Here is a 23,463-nt window from a genome sequence, read left to right as displayed (position 1 = left end):
TCGTCCCCACTCAAGGCAAGCATGAATGGTCAATTCGGAGATTGATCCCGGATTCGTAGAAGAGTCTCACAGACGAGCCAACATCCTACGATCTTCTTTCCTCAACTTCACACCAAACTTCGACAACTCAGTGAAAGAATACGAGGACCGCATCTTGTATCGATTGACACTTTCAATTGAAGAGCACATCCTTCCGGGTCGTTGGTACGTTATCAACCATCTATCTACTTCTTCGAATTCAACTCCCACTCCAATGACTATTACCCGAGGCTTCCTCCTTGTTGTGGCATCGCTTTGTGTATTGGCTTTGCTTCTCCATCAAATCTTACCACTTTAAACAGAGATTCACATAACTCAAGGTGAAAACATCGCTTTGTTAACCGATGGATTATGTTGAACTAATCATTTCGTTACTTTATTTTGGTTGTTGTTTAAAAAAATTCTTTAAGTTCAATTTGTGATTGATTGCCTACACATAGCTTTCTTCTTAAGATCCTCTTTGAATCTACTTGGGTGAAACATTAAGTTAAAATTTATCGTTACTTAATCAATTACTTATTAATACTCGCAAATAATTCCTAGTTTCACATCATAATCTTTCAACATATAAACCAATTTAAATGGTACATTTATAGCACTTAAATGATTATTTAAGCTTATCCTAAGAAGGGGCATAAAAAAAGAAAGTAAATAAGGAGCAGAAGAAAAAAAATCTTTAAATTTGCATTGATGCACTTAAAACCTTGATAATTATCATTTAATCAATAATGATGATTCTCCTCTAATATACAGATACTTTAAAGAATTCGAACATAAAAATGTTCTATCACATAATGAGTGATGCATTTTATTGCCTCGTCAAATGACATATGTACAAAGATATGTACAAATTTACAGGTCCTTTACTTCAATCTTCTCACCAAAATGGACACCACCTGCAAAATAGAAAAGTTACAAAAAAAATTAGATTTTTGTCCCAAGTGTACCACTATTGGTGTTCTAAGATTTTTTTTTTCTTTTGGCAAGATTCATCATTCATTCGATTAATTATTCTGTGCGGATGCCGAAAGCCATCCGGAGACCAACCAGAATGCGTCACGTCACCCTTTGCTTGGTACTACGGCTCGGTACTGCTGACATGACGCATTCTAATTGGCCTATGAATGACGTTCTGCATTCGGTCTCCGCACGGAATAATTTCTCCATCCATTGACAGCACATTTTAATCAAGGCAGGAAGAGTTGCACTGGAATTGAAGCTCTATTTGCAAGAAGTTTTTTTGCATTTAATATTTTTTATGAGTAAAAAAGTTGAGATGGATTGCATACCCAACATAATTCTGGCACAAATTCTCATGTGACATAGCTTGTGTGATCAATTTCTGAACCTGGAGCTTCACAGAAAGACCATGATCAACTTCTCTTGGATCGCCAGAGATAAGTGAACCTTGTTCCAAATGTTGAACTGAGTTTCCAGCCCCTGATAACGAAGATCCAGAAGTAAAATCCCTTCCTGTAAGCTTGTTGCTCATCCTAGCCATGACAGCCACAGCACGCTCATTCAGGACCTCATTAGGATCACCAAGCTGATTAACGGCCTGCAGAGATGATCAAAATTACAAAATTTCGAGTTGAGGAATAAAAAAATTTAAGTAGTGAATGGAAAGTGAATACCTGAAGCAATTCCCTTTCTCGAGCACCACGAAGAGGATGGGGAAGCTCTCTATTAGGCGCAGCAGACTCATCGCTATTTGCAACTGGGAGAACATGGGAGCTAACCAAGTTTGGTATTTGAGGAACTTCATTAAAATTAAATAATCTCCAATTTATGAGAGGGTCATGGACAAATGCCTGAAATAATAACATAAAAAAAGCAACATTGATTCAATAATTTGTCTCCAGAAAATTATTAACAAGTCACTTCATAGCACAGAATTCATAACCAACCAGACAAAACAACCTGCATAGCTCATATAAGATTTCGTTTGGGACAGCTTCCTGCTTCTTAAAATGACTTTTTAATAAAAAATTAAAATTTTTTAACTAGAAAGCTGTTTTAAAAACAGTAAGAAAACAGTCCCAAACGAAGCCTAAATGTAATACACAGTATGTAACATTAAACTTATAGTAATATATTGTTGTAAACGAAAAGTTGCAAAGGGTTAAATGGTAGAGGAGCCAGGGAGGCCAAGGACGCTCAGAATATGAGGGTTTTTCATAACTGTTAATGCCAATATAAGGACCAATAGCTGCATGGAGGTAAAAACATCCATAAGCAAATCCAGGAAGTTTTTTCTCACCTCCATCATTGCCATGACACTATCTTTATTTGTCCGGAGAACTTGCATAACATTTTCACATGTTAATCTGAAAGTTCCTTCAATGCCGCTGACTTCCATTGCTTTCACAAGCATTCTAGTTAAACGAAAAGGTACCTGTCTTGAACAAAACTTGTAAGTACAGAAGGAAGCTTCCCAAGGACCTTGGAAAAAAGACCATTTCCACAGAAAAAGGAAATTGGTTACCTTCTCAGGGAACTTCTCTCTGTTCATGGAGGCCTCAAAGCAATCTCCAAAATCAATATGTAAAATCTTTCCACTGAATACAATAAGAAAGAATCAAGCATAAAAACCAAGATTAAAAAAAAAGTATTAACACCAAAAATCAGACAAGTTGAGATAACTTCTGAAATACCTGTAGCGATGCAGCATAAGGTTACTAGGATGACGGTCCCCTAATCCAAGCAGGTAACCCACCTGACAAAATATAAAGCACCAAGCCATTGTAATATAAAACGTACGCAGAGAAAAAACAAGAGAAAACTAAGGGGAAAAATTAAAATATTTCATACCATACTCATAACTGCCAAGCTTCTTGTATAATTGGTCCGTCTTGCTAGCCAAACTTCAGAGGTTCTGCTTTTTAACCAGAGTACCTAACAATCGAGACCAACAATTTTGAAAGGATATCTTGATACAAATTATATAAAGATGGATTTAAAACTATTGAATATTCTTTGAAATTAGTGCAATATAAATTCTTCATTTTCTTTTCAATCAAAACTACAAAATGAGTAAATTTAAACATACCTTAGCCAAGTCATTTCCTTCTGTATTCTGCAAAGCAAGCTCAAATACTTCTACCTTAGCTATTAGGGGCAGGCGCTCATAGTCAGGAGCAAATGCTAGCATTAGTCTATGCTCATGGTTTAGGCACATCTGCAATTACGGGAGGAGTTCAAGAAATATGCAGCTAGGTTAACAACTCAAAGGAATCACAGATTATATATAACATACCTTCCTCGCATCTCTATATTCCCGAATTAGATGGTGGAGAGTGTCACAATTAGGAACCCATCCAATCAATCCACTGTTAGGTGATAATGGTATAACAGCGTAACGCTGAATTGAGAGATCCTTCTCAGCAGTTTTTCTCGAATTCTCCAGAAGAGTATTAACCAACCCAAAGAGCTAGAAAATGGCAAATTAGGGTCAGATCACCATACTTTCAAAAGAAAAATATGATCATACATACAACTAATCAAAATTAGATTTTAATTTTAGTTCTTAATTTTTTAATAATGTCACATTAATATATAAATAAGAGAAAGGTCATATCTTTTTATAAGTTTCCGTTAAAAGTCATAAATATTTCAGAGACGAATAATGAAATTTTCATCCACATTCACAGAAAGAACACAACTGCTTTAGCAACATTTACCTGCATGACTCGTTCATCCTGCCGTAAATCCTCATGGCCCTTGAGCAAGAAAGCATAATCCTCCCCATCGCTTCCATGAATAGTCAGTTTTCGAGGTCTTTGCTTAGATGTAATGACAACTAGTTGCGGGGAAAATGATGAGATTGTAACCAGTGGCGCATCTGAAACAAACAAAAATTCTTAATAGATCATGGAATGGAAAACATGCAAAAGTAATTTCTCATGAAGAACAGAAAAAATACAAACATGCCCTTGCATGTCAAATAAGAACGCTCAAATGCAAACCCACGGAGGCATGGAGCACACTAAACCTACTCATAGCTTTCATATAATTCATTTATTAAAAAAAATCAGTGTTGTTAATGAAAAATAAAACGAATCAAACAATTTTTTTCTGTGCTCTTTCACATGTATTATAGTCTAAGACATTGACTCAGTTTAAATAATTAACAGAATAAGAAGTTCAAGAAATTAACAAAATACGTTTTTTTTTTATTTAAATTTGGGAGACTTCAAAATTTGGACTTCAAAACAGAAATAAATCTAAAATCAAAAGTGGGAAAGGAAATTTCACATAGCGAACAGGAGCAACCTCGCCCTCTCTAGAGATTGATACTACAATCCAATTGATTTGAAAAAAAGGATCAATTCTCTTATCCATTATATTTTAACCAGGTTTGACTTCCAAATTATAATTAGGATAAATGTATTTGATCTACAACATTAAAAATGACTAGATAATTACACAGGAATTCATCAAAAGTATAGTCACTCATTAAGCATAAAAATAATCTATAATGTACGAGTATTAATATTGAGAATAATCATTAATGACAGTTTTTTGGACAAAAAATAGCATTTGTACAACTCTACATATTAAAATTATCTAACCATATCATTTATAAAAGCTATCTAACCACATTATATTTCAATTAATTTGAATAATTTAAAACATATAAAGTAACTATTAGCGTACTACATTACTTGAGCAATCCATAAGCAAATTTTTAAAAGTAGTTGATTAACAAATTAAAAGATTTTCGAATTCAATAAATTTGTTTTGCAACTAATTTAACTAGAGTACAAGTAATTCAACCAGGGGAGAGAGAGAGAGAGAGAGAGAGAGAGAGAGAGAGAGAGAGAGAGAGAGAGACTTATTGTAGACTTTTCATAATCAAACAGAAGAATACAAATCGTACTGTGTTAAAAACAAGCTTATATCATATAAGATTCACGTAAACTTCAACCTTTTACCTGCATGATATGTGCCAGGTACAGCAAGCTCCAAATTTTGACATTTGATTAATTCAGGTGAAACAGACTGGACTTGCACCAAGGGAAGACCAGTTAAGCAACATCAGAAATAAGATAAACTAATAACTAATAGAACCACAGTAAAACCTGCCTGTAGGTCTAGAGTGGTAAGGCTGGGGAGTTGCTTATCTATTCGTTTGAAAACGTGATAATATAAGTCCCATGCCTGAAATCAACAGAGAAAATAAGAAACTTAGACATAAAAACCAAAAAATCTAACTGCAAAAATAATCACTCCTTAGTCATTAGATATGCCAGATAGGTCTAGTTAAATAACCTGAGTAAGCTCGCCATCCCTTCCAGTCCTCCTGTAATTCAAGCAGCATTCGCGAGCCTCTGATAATTCACGACCATACGCCTGAAATGACATTCATAAAGACCAAACAAGAACCAAACCACCGTTAAGTATAGATTCTTTGATTTCCACAGATATTGCATCTTGAATCATTGGCAAAAAGGAGTTGTAAAAACTATGATAAACCACACAAAAGCAAACAGCAGGTGATGCTTGATAGAGGTCTAAAGCCTAGATCTTTTCACCTTGATGTTGTCTATTAGACTAAAGAAATGTACTTTTCTTTAAGTTAAATTTCTTGGTTTTGTAGTTTCTTCTAAAGGTTTGAAAGATAATCTACAAAAGTTTAATTTTATCATTGTGTGGCCTCAGCCAGAGTCCATTTTTTATGTCCTAACTCCAAAATTCCAGAGGACTCGGTAGTTTTTTTGGCCTCCTACCCAAATATTATCGGTTTGAACACCAAAAACTTTGGATCTACAAAGAACTCTTCACCTTTTCCTATACCATGGTGTGATCATTGTGCCAAACCAAGACATACAAATGAGACATGTTGGAAGATTCATGGAAAACCAGCTGATTCGCAAGCATACAAATCAGCACAAGAAAGCAAAGCGAACTCTGTCAACATTATGCAAGATCAATCCATCAAAGCTGAAATCATTCCTTTCACCAAGGAGCATTTAGAGATGATGAAGTTGCTGCTTAACAACATCACGAACCAACGGTCTCCAAAACCTGCTACCAGCCTACACGCTCACTCAAGAATAAAACAGTCAAAACTTTGAATTATTGACTCGGGAACAACAGATCATATGACATGAGACATTACACTCCATGAATATCAACCTTATCATTCAAATCGAATAGTTAAGATTGACGAGGGCTCAACATCCAAAGTTTTGGGAACTAGTTTTGCTTTTGTAAATAAAGTTATCACCCTTAAATCAATGCTTTATGTACCAAATCTTAAGGGCAATTTGATTTCTATTAGTAAATTGACTCTTGATAGTAATTGCTTAAACAATTTTCTCCAATAATGTATGTATTTTTCAGGAACTGGATTCAGAGAACAAGATTGGTAATCCTGAGATGTGTTCCGGGTTATATTTCATCAAGACACCCAAATTCATACAAACCTTAATTGTTGCTTCTAAGAATCCTCCGGCTAAGAATCATCCTATTGTAAGTCAATTTGTTAAGTCATTCAAGAGTCAGTCAATATAGAGAGATTATCATGTGGCATTATAGGTTAAATCATCCAAATTTCATGTAGCTTGAAAAACTTTTTCCCCATTTATTTATTAATAAAAATCCAAATTTGTTTAAATGTGAAACTTGTCAATTGGCTAAACATACCAGATCATCTTTCCCATTTGTTCCTTGTCAACTATCTAAACCCTTTGCCTTAATCCATAATGATATTTTGGGACCCTCATGGGTTAAAAATATAAGTGGGGCAAGATGGTTTGTAATATTTGTTGATAATCATACTAGACTCCACTTGGGTTTATTTAATGAAGGAAAAAATTTAAAGTTGAAAGGATATTCAAATCATTTCAACTGATGATTCAAAACCAATTTGATACAAAAATTCAAATATTAAAATCAGACAATGGGAGAGAATACTTACATTATATCATAAGAGAATACCTATCAAGCCAAGGGGATAATCCAACTGAGTTCATCTGTGTATATGCCTCAACAAAATGGGGTAGCTGAGAAGAAAAATAGGCAACTCGTGAAAGTCACCAGATCTATTATACTATTCATAAAAGTACCAAAATATTTATGTGGGGAAGCCATTCTTACTATTGCATACATAATAAATAGGTTACCTACTCATATACTAAATTTGAAACACCTATACAAACTCTACTTAAAACCTATTCTTATGCTCGGTTCATATCATCAAACCTTCCACCTAAAATTTTTGGGTGTTCTACCTTTGTTCATATCTATCCACAAGATAGAAGCAAGCTTGACCTAAGATAAAAAAAAAGTCTTTATTGGCTAATTCCCCAACAAAACGAGATTACAAATGCTTTTGCCCTATTTCAAGGAAAGTATTAGAAACCATGGATGTCACTTTCTTTGAAAACAATCCATACTTCACTAGTTTTGAAATTCAAGGGGTTAGTGAAGGAGAATTTCAAACTTGAGAGTGGAATTCCTTATTATACAACCAAACAGAGTCCAGTCAAAATCAACATATATCACAAGAAATCCAAACCACGAGTATTTCCCAAGGTATATCTCAAACTCCACCTTCAAACCTATTACCTCCACACATAAGTCCAATTAATCTCTGCAAAGAGCAAAAATTAACAAACAATAATATGTATACTCAAGAAAAAGAAAAAAAATCAACATATGCCGAGCAGTGAGACATGTCTTGCACCTATCAACTCAACTTCAATGGATCAAACAACTATAGAAATTCATACATAGGAGAAAAATGAGGAAGTTCAAATAGATATAGAGTCATCAAAATGGATAGAAAAAATCATGCACCAAGCATCCAATCAAAAACTCTCTCCAGTACATATTATCAGACACTTATCAAGTCTTTCTTTTGAAGTTGGATGATGTATAGATTCCGACTAATATTCAAGAAGCTTTGAATCACACAAGATGAAGACAGGCTGTTAAAGAAGAACTTATGGCCTTGAAAAAAAATTAAGCATGGGTGATTACGAACCTCCCACCAGGAAAGAAGGGTGTTCACCATAAAGCATAAGGTGGATGGTAGTGTTGGGAGGTTGAAAGCTAGATTGGTTGCAAGAGGATTCACTGTCTTATAGAATAGACTGTCAGAAAACTTTTGCTCATGTTGTAAAGCTCAACACCATCTAGATTCTTCTTTCCTTAGCAGCAAATTTAGATCAGCCCTTACATCAACTAGATATCAAGAATGCATTCTTAAATGGGAACCTGAAAGAAAAAGTCTATATGGAGATTCCAATGGGGATTCAGAAGTCTTATGGAAGGGATAAAGTGTGTAAATTGTTAAAATCCTTGTATGGATTAAAGCAGTCTCCAAGAGCATGGTTTGGAATTCTCAAAGTATGTAAAAAGCCATAGTTTTAAACAATGTCAGGCAGATCATACATTTTTTTGTGAAGCAGTCAAAAAGAGATAAGGTAGCAATACTGATTGTATATGTAGATGACATCATCCTTACAGGAAATGATATGAAGGAAATAATGCAAATCAAGCAAGTTTTGTTCAAAGAGTTTGAAGTTACAGATCTAGGATCACTTAGATACTTCTTTGGGTAGCTCGATCAAGCAAATGTATTTTTATTTCCCAACGTAAGTATACCTTAGACCTACTAAAGTATATCGTCATGCTGGGATACAGACCAATCAGTACACCTATGGATCCTGTGAAAAAACTTGGGATATAAAAGGAGAGAGTTCTAGCAGATAAAGGAAGATATCAAGGTCTTGTAGGAAAGCCTATATACATTTCCCACACCCGTCCAGATATTGGGTTTGTTGTGAGTATGGTAAGCCAATATATGAGTAATCCTATGAAGGAGCACATGGAGGCAGTATATTAAATCTTGAGATACACCAAGAACACTCCTGGAAAGGGGCTATTATTCAAGAAAAATGATGATAGAAAATTGATCCTTTATTCTGATGCAGATTGGGCAGGAAGCCTGATTCACAGTCGATCGACCACAAGTTATTATTCATTTGTGTGGGGGGACTTAGTGACATGGAGCAAGAAATAATATGTTGTTTCCAAAAGCAGTGCAGAATCTGAACTGAGAGCAACAATTACTATTTGTGAAGGTATTTAAATCAGACAAGTATTGATTGAATTAGGAATAAAGATTGAAGGCATGATAAAGTTGAAATGTGACAATCAAGCCGCAATCAATATGGCCAAGGATCCAATATATCAAGATAGAACAAACATGTTAATATTGCTAGACTTTATATATGAGAAAATAGATAACTCAGAAATTGAAGTAGTATATACCCCAACTCATGAACAACTTGCAAATGTTCTAACAAAAGCACTATCGGGCTCTTTACTTGATAAGTTTGTTTGAAAGTTATGATTGCACAACCTGTACAACCCAACTTGAAGGGGAGTGTTGAATCATGCAGCTAAGGGGAGGCCACATCAGTAATCCGTGGGCACTAATTTGAGGGTTGCAAATGGAGATATGTGGGCAATCTTGGGGCTACATTTAGAGATCCATGGGGCAGCAATCTGAGGGCTGCTATTGGAGATCTATGGGAAGTAATCCAAGGGCTGCAATTGGAGATCCGTGAGATATGATTACTATACAACAACAACAACATCAAGCATTTATCCCACTACGTGGGGTCGGCTACATGAATCATTTTTCTCCATTGTGTCCTATTAAAAGTCAAATTCTCGTTTAAATCTAATAAAGAAAGGTCATTCCTAATATTTTCTAACCAAGTCTTTTTAGGTCTACCCCTACCTTTCTTAACATAAGTCAAATCTAATACCTTTACTCTCCTAACCAGATCATCGGAAGGCCGCCGTTTTATGTGACCAAATCATCTAAGACGACTCTCTAATCTTTTCTACTAGAGCTACTCCAACCTTTTTATGTATATGCTCATTTCGTATCCTATATGATTACTATACTTAATTAAATTAAATGTCTTTCTCTTTTCTGTTTATTCTCCTGGAATTTATATATACATAAAGATTCCAAGGAATATAATACAATTTGAATATCCCTCTAAACGATTTCTTCAATCTATAAAAAAATTGAGGAAATGCCACTTTATCTTAAAGACTTTCAAATAGTTATTATTTAAAAAAAAAAATCGACTTAAATGAACAGCATAGAAAATGAATGACATGATATAAGAAAGTTTAATTGAAAGCAGAGCCGCAACCAATAACGAAAAAGTCTTAACTTAACCTGTCCCGGCATCAATAAGTAAATCGGGTTGAACCTTGTTTCAAAAATGTTAGGTAAACAAAGGTAGATATTTTTTAACAGGTTTAAAAAGGACACGCTAATTTTATTAATGTAGCAAAAGACAATGCCAGGTAAAGCAAACTTTAACAAACCATTGCCATAGACACATGAAAGTTAACCATCTTATTAAGAAACGCATAGACTAGTAGAAGAAACTCAAGGCGGCCTTAAACATGGGGAAGTAAATTGTTTATGTTTGGAAGATGAAAACGTATAAATAATTCTCCCAGCTCAATAAGGGATGGAAGCATACCAGCATGAAAGAAGATTCCATGTGAGTCTCATGGCCCTCCTCAAGCATTGTATGTAATGGATCTAGCACAGCCAGCATTCCTTCAATATTATGTTCACCAAAGTACAAACGACTAGCTTCCTCTAAAGCCTCATGCCACATCTCATGCCATAATATGGCAACCCTGATAAGCTCCTTAGATACAAGTTGAGCCTACAATATTTAAAAAATAACCCATCAAAAAGGTTTTAATACAGGTGATACTGAAAATTTCCAATTATTGGTATGACTTTCACCTGATCAACAAGCACTCCGCTATGCTGTCTGATTTTATCAACAACTTCCTGAGCTGCAGCTCTACGCAATAAGCTTATAGATTTGCAAGCCACCAAAAGAGGGTACATAAGGGCCTGAAAAACAAAGTGGAAGACATGATCTGATTAAATTAAAGATTCAAACTGAAGAATAGAATACATAAGTATGATGAAGTAGTAGAACTACCAAGTCTTAGATAGGGTGTAAGCATCAAAATTGTAAACATTTAAAAATCGCCAATCAAGGTGAAAGGGTTGAATAAGTTTTAAAATGATAATCTATGATCATTGTGAAGGAGAACTATATCAAATCTATGAACCTGTGCATGCATGAGCATGTAAATGTCCGGTTGTGTTTGTGTGTTATATAGATCTACTGATGTAGAAGGATTTATAAATCTTCTTGAACCATATGATGCATTACCATTCGTGCTGCTTTACCACTCTGCCAAATCAGCCCACACAAGTTCAATTTCTCAGAGGCCAATCACAAGAAATCAAATCATGCTACAAAGGAGATGAGCATAATGAATTTTGAAGCCTTTTTAAAGTCCTTCAATCATTTTGGCAAAATTTTACCATGTTTCTTTTTCACTTTCTATTAGAATAAATATAAAAAGAATAAGGATAGCATTATCCTTCTTAGTTAATAATGATAAGAATATTCTCATCCTTACAACAGGGGGGAAAGAAAATGTGTCCATCAGGCAAATAGAAAAAATGTGTGTTAAGGATTAGGAAGGAGATGAAATCACCCTAAGATTATAATGATAAACATTCGAAATAATTTGTGAAGAAAAAAATTAGCACATCTGGCAGAACTTAGCAGGACCAATTGAAAAATGAATATAAAAGCGGGCCTAAATAGTTAGGATAATGCTAGTAAGGTTAATTATTACTCACATAAAAAATGGATTACATAGACGTTTGATTATTTCTTAATGAAAAATTATTAAATGGGACCATTGATAGTTAATTGCTTCTTTCTTTGATCCAAGTTGTCTATGATGATCTTCCTCTACACTATACAAAATAGTATTCTAAAGTCTTCCTAATTTTCACAACAATTATCTCCACAAAATATCCATATCATAAAGAATAGAGTTTGTATTAAAAACCCATAATTCATAGAACTACAGTAATCATGTGACACTCAATTGCACCCAATAAACCTCCTCCCACCCAATTTTCCCCAACGTTTAATAACTGAATGGCCTGATACCACAAAGACATCAAAATCACACTTCTAAGACATAAAAATCACACTTCTAAGCCGCAATTCCGCAATTTGTTTTCTCATGAAAACCTCATTTCCCATCCCATAAACCATGACATAATCATATCCAATACTAACACCACAACTTCTCCCACAGCATATAACCGACAAACCATTGACCCATCATAATTCAAATCTCTGAAATACCAGATACCAATACCGGCAATTTTTCTCACAGCCCTTGCAGCCCATTCCATGTACAATCGCATCCTCAACGCCTTACATAGCTCACTTCCATAAGATCTCTACAACATTTCTCGTCGATCATAATAAAAATAATAGTCAGCCTGTTCTTATAAGCTTTTAGCCACACTTCATAGGCCATTGTTGTTGCCAAAAAATTAGATCATAAAGAGATCTTCTACATGTAAAAGGATCACAGCTTTCTGAGTTTTGAACCTAGATTTCCATGAGCATGAATTGAGAACTCCAATAAAATTATCATTTTTACTGCAATCTGACCAAAACTAATCTTCCTAATACTTGAAAACAATTAATTAAAATAGTGATAGTAGAAAATTACATAGTGTTTGACAAACTCTGCTTATAACGAATTAATGTAAATATTTCCCATATAATATCCTATGAGGCTGCAGTTTTTGTATGATATCACACTAGGTTGCAATTTTCATATTGCACATGCAGGACACTCACTATGAAACAAGTCCAAAACAATCTTCATGAATTTATTGCCCAAAACAATCAATTTAATGATATCGCAGGTTTTATGGGGATAACATGAAGTCAATAAGATTATGAACAGACTGACGCTCATGGCCTTCTAGGATACCAAATTTAACTTGTGGCAATTTTTCTTTAAATTTATCACATAAAACTACATGTGATATCTGAGAGTTATATTTCCAGGCTTCTAGTTCTTATAGATACGGTACACTTTTTGTAGGCAAGAACATATGAAAAATTCAAAAACTTGATAGATGTAGTGAACTTAATAACATTCAATATATATTGTAAGACAATGTCTTATAAAATACAAAAGAAAGTCTAAAAAAATAACAGGAAACACTGACCTGCGGATGCCCTTTTCCAATACGCACTAGCAATGACTGAATCAGTTCTCGCACTGCTCGATTATTAGAATGTATTCTTGCAATTATTTGAGGTAAGACTACCAGCCACATTTCAATCTTCACAAGTGAAAAACCTTTCTGCAGCGCTACTTGAACCTCAGAATTAGCTCCAAAATTAAACCACAAAGTGAGAAGACGAAGAATATCCTGAATTATTAAGAATATCATAAATTATTAAAAAATAAATAATTTGTATCACTTAAAAAGCTCATACATTTAAATGACAGGATGATTCACAACGTTTAAGAAATTTGTACAAGACTTCAAGTAATGTGTCTTAGGTCTCGTAGATGCATTTTACCACAAAGATTTCAATTAATCAGATCAGCAATAAACTAATGTTTATTAAGACATTTTAGAGATATTCATTGAGTCCCAATTTGAGATGCAAAGACTTCGTTTGGCGTGGCTTTCTTACTACTTGTTAAAGCAGCTTTCTAGTAAAAAATTTTAATTTTTGTAATAGAAAGTTGCTTTAAGAATCAATAAGAAAGCCGTCCCAAATGAATCCTAAATAAACATAAAAATCATGAGGAACATTTTCATAATGAGCTCCATTAGTCTTGGCGACAGCATATATTAAATTAGCATATAGAATAGATTAGCAATCGTTAGATTTCTTATTAAACCTCTCATTAGAGCAGAGAAAAAATCTGCACATATGGAAAAGCAACAATTCATGTGTAACAGCAAAATTCAGTTTTTATCAAACCCTAAACTATTCAAAAGATTACAGACAACCAAACCAAAAAAGCTTTATCAGAGGACGTACTTGTAAGCTGTCATCAACTCCTTTAGCAGTAGAAGCACATGCAATTGAATAAAAATATCCAGTAACTGCTGACACAACATATTGTCCTCCAATAGCAGGGTAGCCTCGTAAAGTATAATGAGACATAACCGCGGTGTTAAATAAAGCCCATGTATGCCATGCCTTTGCCCAATCTGTGGTGCATTGAGTTGCATTCTTGAATGAAATAAGGATTTCTGTATATTGTTTCAAATGTCAGTAAAATAACTAACAAATAGAAGATGGGGAGAAAAAAAATTTGTTAATTACCTTCTATTGAATCATCATCTAATGAAGGTGTTAGAGCACGCTGCCAGGTACCAAGCTTTAAATAGACACGAGCAAGAAGAGGAATACCAACAATGGAAGAAGTAATTGGGTTTCCAGATGCAACAGAATAAATACTTCCACTGGAAGTGAGCTGAAGCGATAAATCCTGAAGAAAAAATCATCAAAAAGTCACTGCTAAATTTAGACATTTTTTAAAATCAAGCAAATATAAGAAATAGAAACAATCTTTTAAGCACAAGATGAACCACATACTTGTAATCTAGAAAATGCCTCCCTTCTTTTAAGGTCATCCCCCAAAGACCACTGGTATTTAAGGTAAGCTAATATTACCCGAGGGTGCCCGTGAAAAAATGAGTTCACAGGAGCTGATTCAGGATCATACTGAAAAGCAACAACATAATTCACCATAATAGCTAATCCATCTGCCAACCAAAAAAGTAACTTTCCATAGAGGATAAGAAAATAACCTGTAGGAGTTTGCATAAAGTAGATCTTGCTTGACTTATCCGTCCACTCTTGCGGCAAAGTGACGCAAATTTAAGCCATGTTTCAATATCTTCTGTAGGAGGCAGAACGAGCTCACGGACTGCAAGAAGTGCTTGCCAAACCTGCAGTATTGTGAACAACCAGTTATCAGCAGCAGAAACACAAGTACAAGATGCATGCATCAATGACCGCATGTTATAAACATAGCTACATATATGGTCTACATAATTTGGAGCCTATATGCACCTAAAAGAATGTAATCATAGAAATTTTCAATATTTATGGATTACCCATAAATAGAGCAACAAAAAGACATGAAAGTGCATCACCAAACACAGCAAATGATCATAGAATATTATAATTACGGCAAATTGAATTCAAATGAAATTTTATACAAGCAAATTTGAGTTACAAAGCGGATAAATGTGTATGAATGTATTCTTATGCTGCTTTCTAAACCAAAATCATTCCTTATTTCTAATTGCAAATAAATGAACAACAAGTATGTTGACCTCGCATTGTCACACTCATGAATACAATCTTTGTACATATACTTTGGTTGGCTTTGAGTCTTCTCTCTAGTTCAATCACTGCAGTACTACAAACACCCCACAATTTGAATTTGAACCACCCGATTAGGATAACACCCTAGTCATCCACACCCACTTGTTAATCAGATCTAGCACAAACAATAGTCCTGAGTAAACTCATCGCCCAAACACACTAGATTCTATGCATGCGAGCCACCCAATTGTTCGACCCTAGCGTACACACTAGGTTCTATGCATGTGAGTCACCTCGTAAGGCCTATTCAGGTTTAACACGTTGATCTATTCCACTGGATATCATCCATCTAATCGTGCACGTCTAGCCACAATTACGATCTCCGCATGCCACAATTATGAAATTCCTTCAATTGTGTGCATCACAACCTTCATTTAATCATATGTCTCTCCACTAGAGTCATCTTTGTATGATCACGCGTGTCTCACCACAGCCACAGTCTCCTCCAAGCAAGCGCGTCTCACCAAAATGTGACCTATGTCCAACCATGCATGTCTCGCAACGATTGCGATCTATGTCTAATCACAAGCATCCCATCATGATCAAGATCTCCACCAAATCATGTTGTTTCATCATGATCATGACATTGATCTGATCAAATGTGTCAAACTGCAATCACGATCTTTTTCTGATCATTCATGTCACAGCGACAGCAAAATTAGTTCTATCATGCATTTCTTGCTATGATCACAATCTCTATCTAATATGTGTTCCTATTTGTGATCGAGGTCTACGTTCGATCACTTGAGCCTTGTTGTGATTCTCCATGTGATTGCCCATGTCTCACCACCATTGTGTCCATGCGTTGTAATCAACTGAGCTTGGATCAATCAATGGCAGTTTTTGGCAAATTTGTATGCTACTATTTTTAAGATGTAAATGGTAATTGATAATTTTTTGCTTAATTAATTCAAAACATATAATATTTGGATCGTTAGCTCAAGGGTTAGGCTTAGTCAATTGATTACATTCATATATAAGTCGAATGTTTGGATAACATTTAAAATAAGGTAATCAGTGATATTATATGAAATGTACAATCGCCTTCAACGAAATTTTGAAATCCTTGTATTATGTTGTGAACTAATCCCCAAATTCACGCACTCACAAAAACCTGCATCATAATGCCTCTATCCAACTGTCTACAACTCTCCTTAGAGAAAAATACATGCCTCAAACTCTTGATTTGAGGATGATAACTATTTTTATATTGTATAATAAAGATAACCAGTGATATTGAAATGTACAGTATCATTCAATGAAAATTTGAAATCCTTTTATTATATTGTGAACTAATCCCCAAATTCACACCACTAGCAATAACCTGCACCATCATGCCTCTAGCCAATCATCTATAGTACTCCTAAGTCGAAAATACATGCCTTAGGCTTTCAATTTGTGAGTGATAACCGACAACGAAAGCCTCCTACACAAAGCCATAAGCCTCGGAAACTACCTGCAACAACCTCGTTACACAACTATACACCGTACACAATATACACCTAAGTGCATTAGCAGTCAAATCCTACATTGTCTCAACCCTTTATTTAGTCTGGTTCATCCAAATATAACTCCTTTTAAAAACTTATGTTGCAAGCAACAACAACACCACTATAACCTACTAGTATACCTACTTCTGCAAAACATTAACATCTATCCCCATCTCCCTAACAGCACCTAAGGCATCACCTACCTGACTCTACCCCCTCGCAATAGCATTATGAACAACACAACCAAATAGTACCTTGTTAGTATTTGTTGCAACTCCACCTAGCTATTAGGCCCTCCACACAATAGCAACCTTCATAGCTTTACAAGTCAGGCCCCATCTACGCCATTGCGCCTGACATCACATGAAACCAAGTCTAACAATCTAAATGCATGGCAAAGCAACTCAACCTCCTCCATGGACACCTAGCCACAATCTATAGCTCATGCACCAACACCTACCCATGCTCACACTAACACCTCCACAGCCAACCCTAACTACAGCTCTTCTCCATAGCCCCTATTGCCTACCACCTGCAGCCCATTACTCCAAACTCCATACCTAAGCCTAAACTCTTCATACCTACTTACCACTAGGCACTAGCCACACATCCTTAGCCTACACCTTCGCAACACCGTGCCATAACCTAATAACCCAAACTAGCACTTCATACAATTAGTTGGCCAGAACACACGTCATCACTCACCGATCCATCACTCTCAGTTGTTGATTGTCTATCTGATGAGGACATCAGAGATCAACGGCTACGATCTTGAGTCTATTTATTTATGTGTTTTATTTTGTTGTTTTTCCTTTTTACCCTTATGGGTGGTCATCTAGTGTTGTAGCCCGAAGGGCATTTTAGTCTTTTATTTCTTTTCTCTTCATGTGGCCTATTTATAGGCTAGTTTCTTGTAATTTGAGGATGATGATTGATAAATGAAAATTTCTACTTTTGATCTCTTTGTGAGTTCATTCTTTCAAGATCTCTTAGTGAGTTCGTCGGAAGAAGTAGATCTCTTTGTGAGTTCTAGCGTTCGTCCAAGTTAATTGTGTGGAAATCCGGATTGAAGACAAATGAGATTAGTGAATTCGTAGTCGCTCGAATCCCTTGAATTTGCCCTCTCTTCCTCCCCTTGCAATTGCCGCCGCCTAGCCCTGAGCCGCCCAAGCCGCCGGCCAATTGGTGGCCACATCCCGCCGGCCGGCCACCCCACACCATGGCCCGTCCCCATCTCCACCCCTATGCCGCCGGCCACCTTTCCCTCTCCCATGGAATTTGAAATTCAAAATTCTAAGCCCATAAATACTTTCTTAAAATAATCCTCCCAATTAGGAAGGTTTATTAATTTGAATTCAATCCAATATTTGAATTCAAATAATTCCCTCCCTAATAAATTTCAATTAGGAAACTCCCTCATTTAATGAAATCTGAATTAAAATTTCAGATTTGATTAAAACCTTTAGTAATTTCCGTGGGCCCCACATACTAAGCAATTAACTCCCTCTCCCCTCCCCCTACATGGCCGGCCACTTAATCTTCCCCCTTCTCTCTCCAATTCTCATTAATTGCTCTCCATTAAGACTCTCTAATTACCTCCCATAATTCCTCACCCCCCATTAATCCATTGATTTGAATTTGAATTCAAATTCAAATCCTTCCCTCCAATTTTATTAAATCTGAGAGTTAATTTCAGATTTTGTTTGACTTTTATCTCTCCCAAGTTAATCTCATTAATTCCCCTTACAATTCTCAGCCCTAGCCGCCACTTCCCAAAACTCCTCTCACGTTTTCCTCCCTTCCCAGAGATTCCTGCTGACTGTCCCCATCTTCCAGCCATATTGACTGGTTGTTCTGCGCTGCTGAAGGCCAGAGATTGCTGCCCAAAGGCTTCCAACACCCTATCCAAGCTGTCCAAAATTTTTCCGAACATAGAGAGCGGCTGTCCAGATTTTCTGGGCATTGTTTGAAGGCTGTCCAGATTTTTCTGCTCATCCCCTTGCTGTCCAGAGGGAGGAAATCCCTGAAATTCCCTCCTCCAGTTTGTCGTCCAGATTCTTGGACAGGTGCCATATGCTATCCTGAGTATTAGAAACTTGAATGCTACTATCCAGAAGCCTACGAGTTGCTGGCCAGAACTCCCAAGACCCAAAACCTGCTGTCCTAACTTCCGTGGGTGCTGTCCAGAGATTGTGGCTTGCAATCCAAAACATTTCAGGAAAGTATTAGGTTGTCCAGTGCACCAGAGAAGAGTCGGCTGCTATCCAACAGCAATTAAGAGGCCTTTCTTGTCTTCCCATTAGTTAAACTCTCCCTCCAAATCTCTTATTTTCCTAGTCCACTTCTCGCTTGTGGTTATTTTGGATTCATGAAGATCATGTTGATTATCCTCCGCTAAAAAAACTTAGTAAGCTAGAGAGTGAAGTGAGGGATCTTTGCATTGTGGCTAATCTTATTGTTAATATAGGGATCTCTTGTTGAAAATCATCCATGTATGCAACATCATATTAATGTGATTGTTTTATGATCTTAGCTTTTACGCGCGTGATTTGGCCTAAGCTTATTTTACCGCTCCTAGTGCTTTCTTTTGTCGTTAGAGCATTCATTGTGAAGATATGATTATTATGGCTTCTAACATTAAGCGTGCAAACTCCCTAAGTTAATCATCATTGCAAGCACGTTTCACATCACTATCAATCATGAATATATAGTTAATCAGTCACGATGGAACATGTTTGACAACGTGCACACACTTTTGTGAGCTCATTGAACTTTTTACCCGCATCCACTAAATTTTCATGCATGCATCTCTGTGCGCAATCACTATTTTTTTTTTTTTGCACCAGCGATCACACCCAATCGCATTGACCATGAAGAGTGTCTGTACACCTAGAACCCACCAATTCATGTTATTGTGTGATAATTTTCCTCAAGAGCAACTACTCACATCTATCATATTTACTTGATACCCCTAGCTAGCATGATAAGTGCTCTTTTAAAAGGCATGGTAGTGTAGGGTACCATTGTTGATGTGAGCCTAGTTGTAGACCCAATCCCACATGCAAATATCATGTCATCTTATTTTATATTTAGTGATGTGATTGGGTAATTGCAAATAAGAATAAAAATGAATAAAGTCTAATTTCAGCATAGCAACAAGAAAAGTGCCATGATCACTTACTAGAACTCACATTTATCGATGCACCAATGCAAGGATGATCCAAAAAGACTGTCATCCCAATACACGCACAAAGTCAACAAATTTAGTCAAGCCTTTCCCTAGTTTAGTGTGTTTATTGACTGTGTGTGTTACTACTTAATACTAATGATCAGCCTCACAAGCATATAGACTAGCGCATCAACTCATATAGACGTGCACATCTTGATACTTTTGATTGTGGGTGATATACCACTTGATACTAATGATCGGCCTCACGAGCACATAAATTCACCCAGCAACTCATTACTCTCATTGGCCTTCACATGGTCGAGCACAGGTGCAATACTACTATGATGTGGCCTAGGTTTTACTTTATGATGATGCTAAATAATAGGATACTTTTTTTTCAACATTTAAACATACAAGATAAAATAAACTTAGAATAAACATGCCTCGTCAATGCTCCATTTTATAAGATGACTAGCTTTTTGCCTCATCATCCTAGGGTATAGATGAAAGACCTCATCAGCATAACACATTGTTGATTCACATCATGCATGACCTTGTAAGCCTACACATAGATTAGGGTTCGCCTTAAAGAAGGTAACCAAAGCAAAAAAAAAAGGCTTCATAAGCATACAAGCCATAAAATGTGCGTGTTTCCTTCATATCATATAGACTTATCAACCCCATGATTGCATATATGCTTAGGTGGTTAGTAGCATTACTAACCGAGGAATGATTTAAGTCCAATCTTTAGGCTTCTTAATCCCAAAAGATCAAGTTGTAAGTCCCAACTTGAATATCTTCTCCGTGCATGGAGGTATCCTAGTTTTTTGATACCACATGATCAAGCTGAAAATCTCATCTTGGATTTCTTCGTCAAATGGAACTGGCATCCAAATTTCTTGGTCCCAAATGATCAAGCAGTAAGTTCCATCACAAATATTTTCTCCACCACATGGAGGTAATACCTCCCATACCCCCAATACCCTTAAGAGCCTAAGACCCATGCTAGTAGTAGGGTTTAGGTTTGATTGTATAGTCTAGGACTTATGTAGGTTACGGAGGTTAGGAATCGTTCCCCTTTTTGCAAGGCTCCATTGGATGAGGTAATCTATGATTACTAACATGAATCCTAAGATGATGGATTAAGTAAGGTTTGGTTATGACAACCTGAGATGACGAATCAATGGGATTCTAATCTGGTTCGTCACCCCTTACCGAGTAATTTCTTATATCAAGGCAAGTGCCACCACATGGTGATGCGGACATTCAACCGTCCATGCCAATCCGAGGAGGAGCTAAAGATCGACGACCAAGATCACTTTGTTCTCTTCAAGACCTGTAGGACTGAAAACCTCCTACCCGTTCTACATCACATGGCACTTATGTTCAATCTAGACATCTCTCTCCAGTTGATATGAAGTCATAAGTCCCTCTTTTGTGTCTTTCTTAGTACCTTTGAGCCTATCCTCATGGGTTCTTAGGATGTCTCACATCTTCGACCACTGATTATCTTCGGTCTAATTTCTATCAAGCGTCATAGGGTCCACTTTGATTTTGATCTAACTAGACCTACAATAATTCTACATAGATGAACATAATCATTGCCTCCTTAATCATCTCGGATATGCCCGAGAAATATAGAACCTCAGGAGCTTGATCCTTTAATGAAACTCAACCCCAATAATTAAAATAAACCATATTTGGAACCACATTCCTTGCAGTGGAAATACTTGGGACTCATATATGCAGTCTTTCATCATTGATCCCCATGACCTGTAAAGTGCATCGGTTAGCTATAATTAATTCTCTATTGCAACACCATGGGTATCTTTCAAAGCCCACAAAGCCATAAACCCACAAGCTAATTTACAAAGAATCAAAAGATGTGTAGACGGCCCTCAATGAGACTTCTCTAGAAGTGGATATTTGAAGGTAGCAAACTAAAGAGTTGGAAAATTTTTGAATTGCTTGATCAAATTACTAGACTCTAACTACGAGTACAGAGATTGAATAATTCAAACAAAAAAAACGATATTAAATTAATTAATGACATAGTAACTATTAAATATAAAATTCAAGTATTTATGTTAAAGAACAGGATTTTAAATAAAATATCAAAAAAGGCAAAGAGAACAAAGCTAGCATTGATTCAGATGAGAAAAAAAATAAATCTAAATTCTGGTTTCAGCTACAAGGTATTCAAAAATATTAATATCAAAGAAGATTACAAGGCTTATTTATAATTTTCAATAGCATATTGCATAAGTTTCAACTGAGAAATTTTCGCCAATTGTGATGTAAAGGTACTGCTTTTTTATTAAAATCATAATACATGTATCCAGAAATCCCAAAAAAAAAGGATAAAACTGATTATGAAATGTAACCAACCTCTACATTCCGCTTGGCGCCTCTTATTCGCTCATTCCACATGTTACGAATCAAATCCTTCCGGCCATCTGCAACAGGATTTGCCACCGGAAGAGTGCAGTAATCAATAACCTACATGATCAAAAATGAAAATGGCATTCAGAAAGAAATGTAAACAAACAAAGTAAGCTCCTTTCCAGTCCATTAAATTGTGCAGAAATATTTTGAATAAGCTGAAAAGTTAAAAGTTCAAAAAGAAAAATGTGAACATGCCAACAAGATTAAAAGCTCACAAAGAAAAAGCATCAAAAGACCATTCATATTACTAAAGATAGACAAAAACCTCCTCCAATTCTGAGAGTTGCTGAACTCTGACCATATTGCTATATGCACGCTCATAGCTTTCAAGAACCTAGGGAAAAATTAGTTGTTAGATAACCTTAAATAAAAATAAAAATACACAGCCAAAGAATCAATAGAGAAATAGGTTGTTTGTACACAGAAACAGACTCTTTCGTGGGTTGGAGATGGAGATATATCAGAAATTATGAAAATAATAGTTATTTCCAGTATAACATAAGAAGATTTAGAAAATTGCAATAAACCGAGCCCCAAAAACTAGCAGAAAACCATCATAGTTCTCCACAAATATATTACAAAAAAAAAAATGGAAGTCATACTATGTGGGCAACAAGTTTGCAACTAATAAGACGTCCTTTTATACCGAGCCACAGCCCCATCTCTGCATGCACTCGCTGTTTCTGGCTTCACCTAGGCCACAGGCAGCCTCTATGGATGACCAAACAAGCTCATAGATAAACAATCACGAGATGTAACAATCAAAATAAATACCTCTATGTATCTTCAACAAGTTTGGAACTTAAACCATGCACCATTATGAAATGAATTCTTTAAAAGCAAAGTCACAAGACAGAAAGAGGAAAACATCAAAAGAGCAGCTCAGCAGAAATGAAACTTTGAGGCAGCCGAACAACAACATAGCAAGAGCAGAAAAATGTATAAAGAATAAAAATAATTGCTTTCATTTAGGAATTAGAGACTCATATAAGCATTCAATTTACTT

The 23,463-nt window shown here is 35.9% G+C and overlaps 1 protein-coding gene across 3 annotated transcripts in view; it reads right to left on the bottom strand.

Moving 5' to 3' along the window:
* Positions 1-703: 703 nt before the first annotated feature.
* LOC110111565 (serine/threonine-protein kinase TOR) overlaps positions 704-23,463 on the bottom strand; it is an 81,259-nt gene continuing 58,499 nt past the window's right edge. For all 3 annotated transcript variants that reach the window (XM_028692853.1, XM_020843487.2, XM_020843488.2), the window contains 22 exons: positions 22,723-22,791; positions 22,401-22,511; positions 14,771-14,911; positions 14,556-14,684; positions 14,283-14,448; positions 13,995-14,209; positions 13,163-13,369; positions 10,838-10,951; positions 10,563-10,754; positions 5,311-5,391; positions 5,125-5,199; positions 4,974-5,040; positions 3,720-3,880; positions 3,296-3,469; positions 3,089-3,217; positions 2,851-2,934; positions 2,694-2,755; positions 2,525-2,597; positions 2,300-2,434; positions 1,674-1,850; positions 1,329-1,597; positions 704-935 (listed from right to left, as the gene is read on the bottom strand). In XM_028692853.1, coding sequence (XP_028548686.1) covers positions 917-935; positions 1,329-1,597; positions 1,674-1,850; positions 2,300-2,434; positions 2,525-2,597; positions 2,694-2,755; positions 2,851-2,934; positions 3,089-3,217; positions 3,296-3,469; positions 3,720-3,880; positions 4,974-5,040; positions 5,125-5,199; positions 5,311-5,391; positions 10,563-10,754; positions 10,838-10,951; positions 13,163-13,369; positions 13,995-14,209; positions 14,283-14,448; positions 14,556-14,684; positions 14,771-14,911; positions 22,401-22,511; positions 22,723-22,791 — 2,850 coding nt within the window. In that variant the 3' untranslated portion in view covers positions 704-916. The remainder of the gene's footprint in view (positions 936-1,328; positions 1,598-1,673; positions 1,851-2,299; positions 2,435-2,524; positions 2,598-2,693; positions 2,756-2,850; positions 2,935-3,088; positions 3,218-3,295; positions 3,470-3,719; positions 3,881-4,973; positions 5,041-5,124; positions 5,200-5,310; positions 5,392-10,562; positions 10,755-10,837; positions 10,952-13,162; positions 13,370-13,994; positions 14,210-14,282; positions 14,449-14,555; positions 14,685-14,770; positions 14,912-22,400; positions 22,512-22,722; positions 22,792-23,463) is intronic.

This window comes from Dendrobium catenatum, unplaced genomic scaffold (genome assembly GCF_001605985.2).
Source record: "Dendrobium catenatum unplaced genomic scaffold, ASM160598v2 fragScaff_scaffold_167, whole genome shotgun sequence".
Lineage (NCBI taxonomy): Eukaryota > Viridiplantae > Streptophyta > Magnoliopsida > Asparagales > Orchidaceae > Dendrobium > Dendrobium catenatum.
The sequence above is the reverse complement of the archived record's forward strand: the minus strand, read 5'-3'. Positions and strand labels throughout refer to the sequence as shown.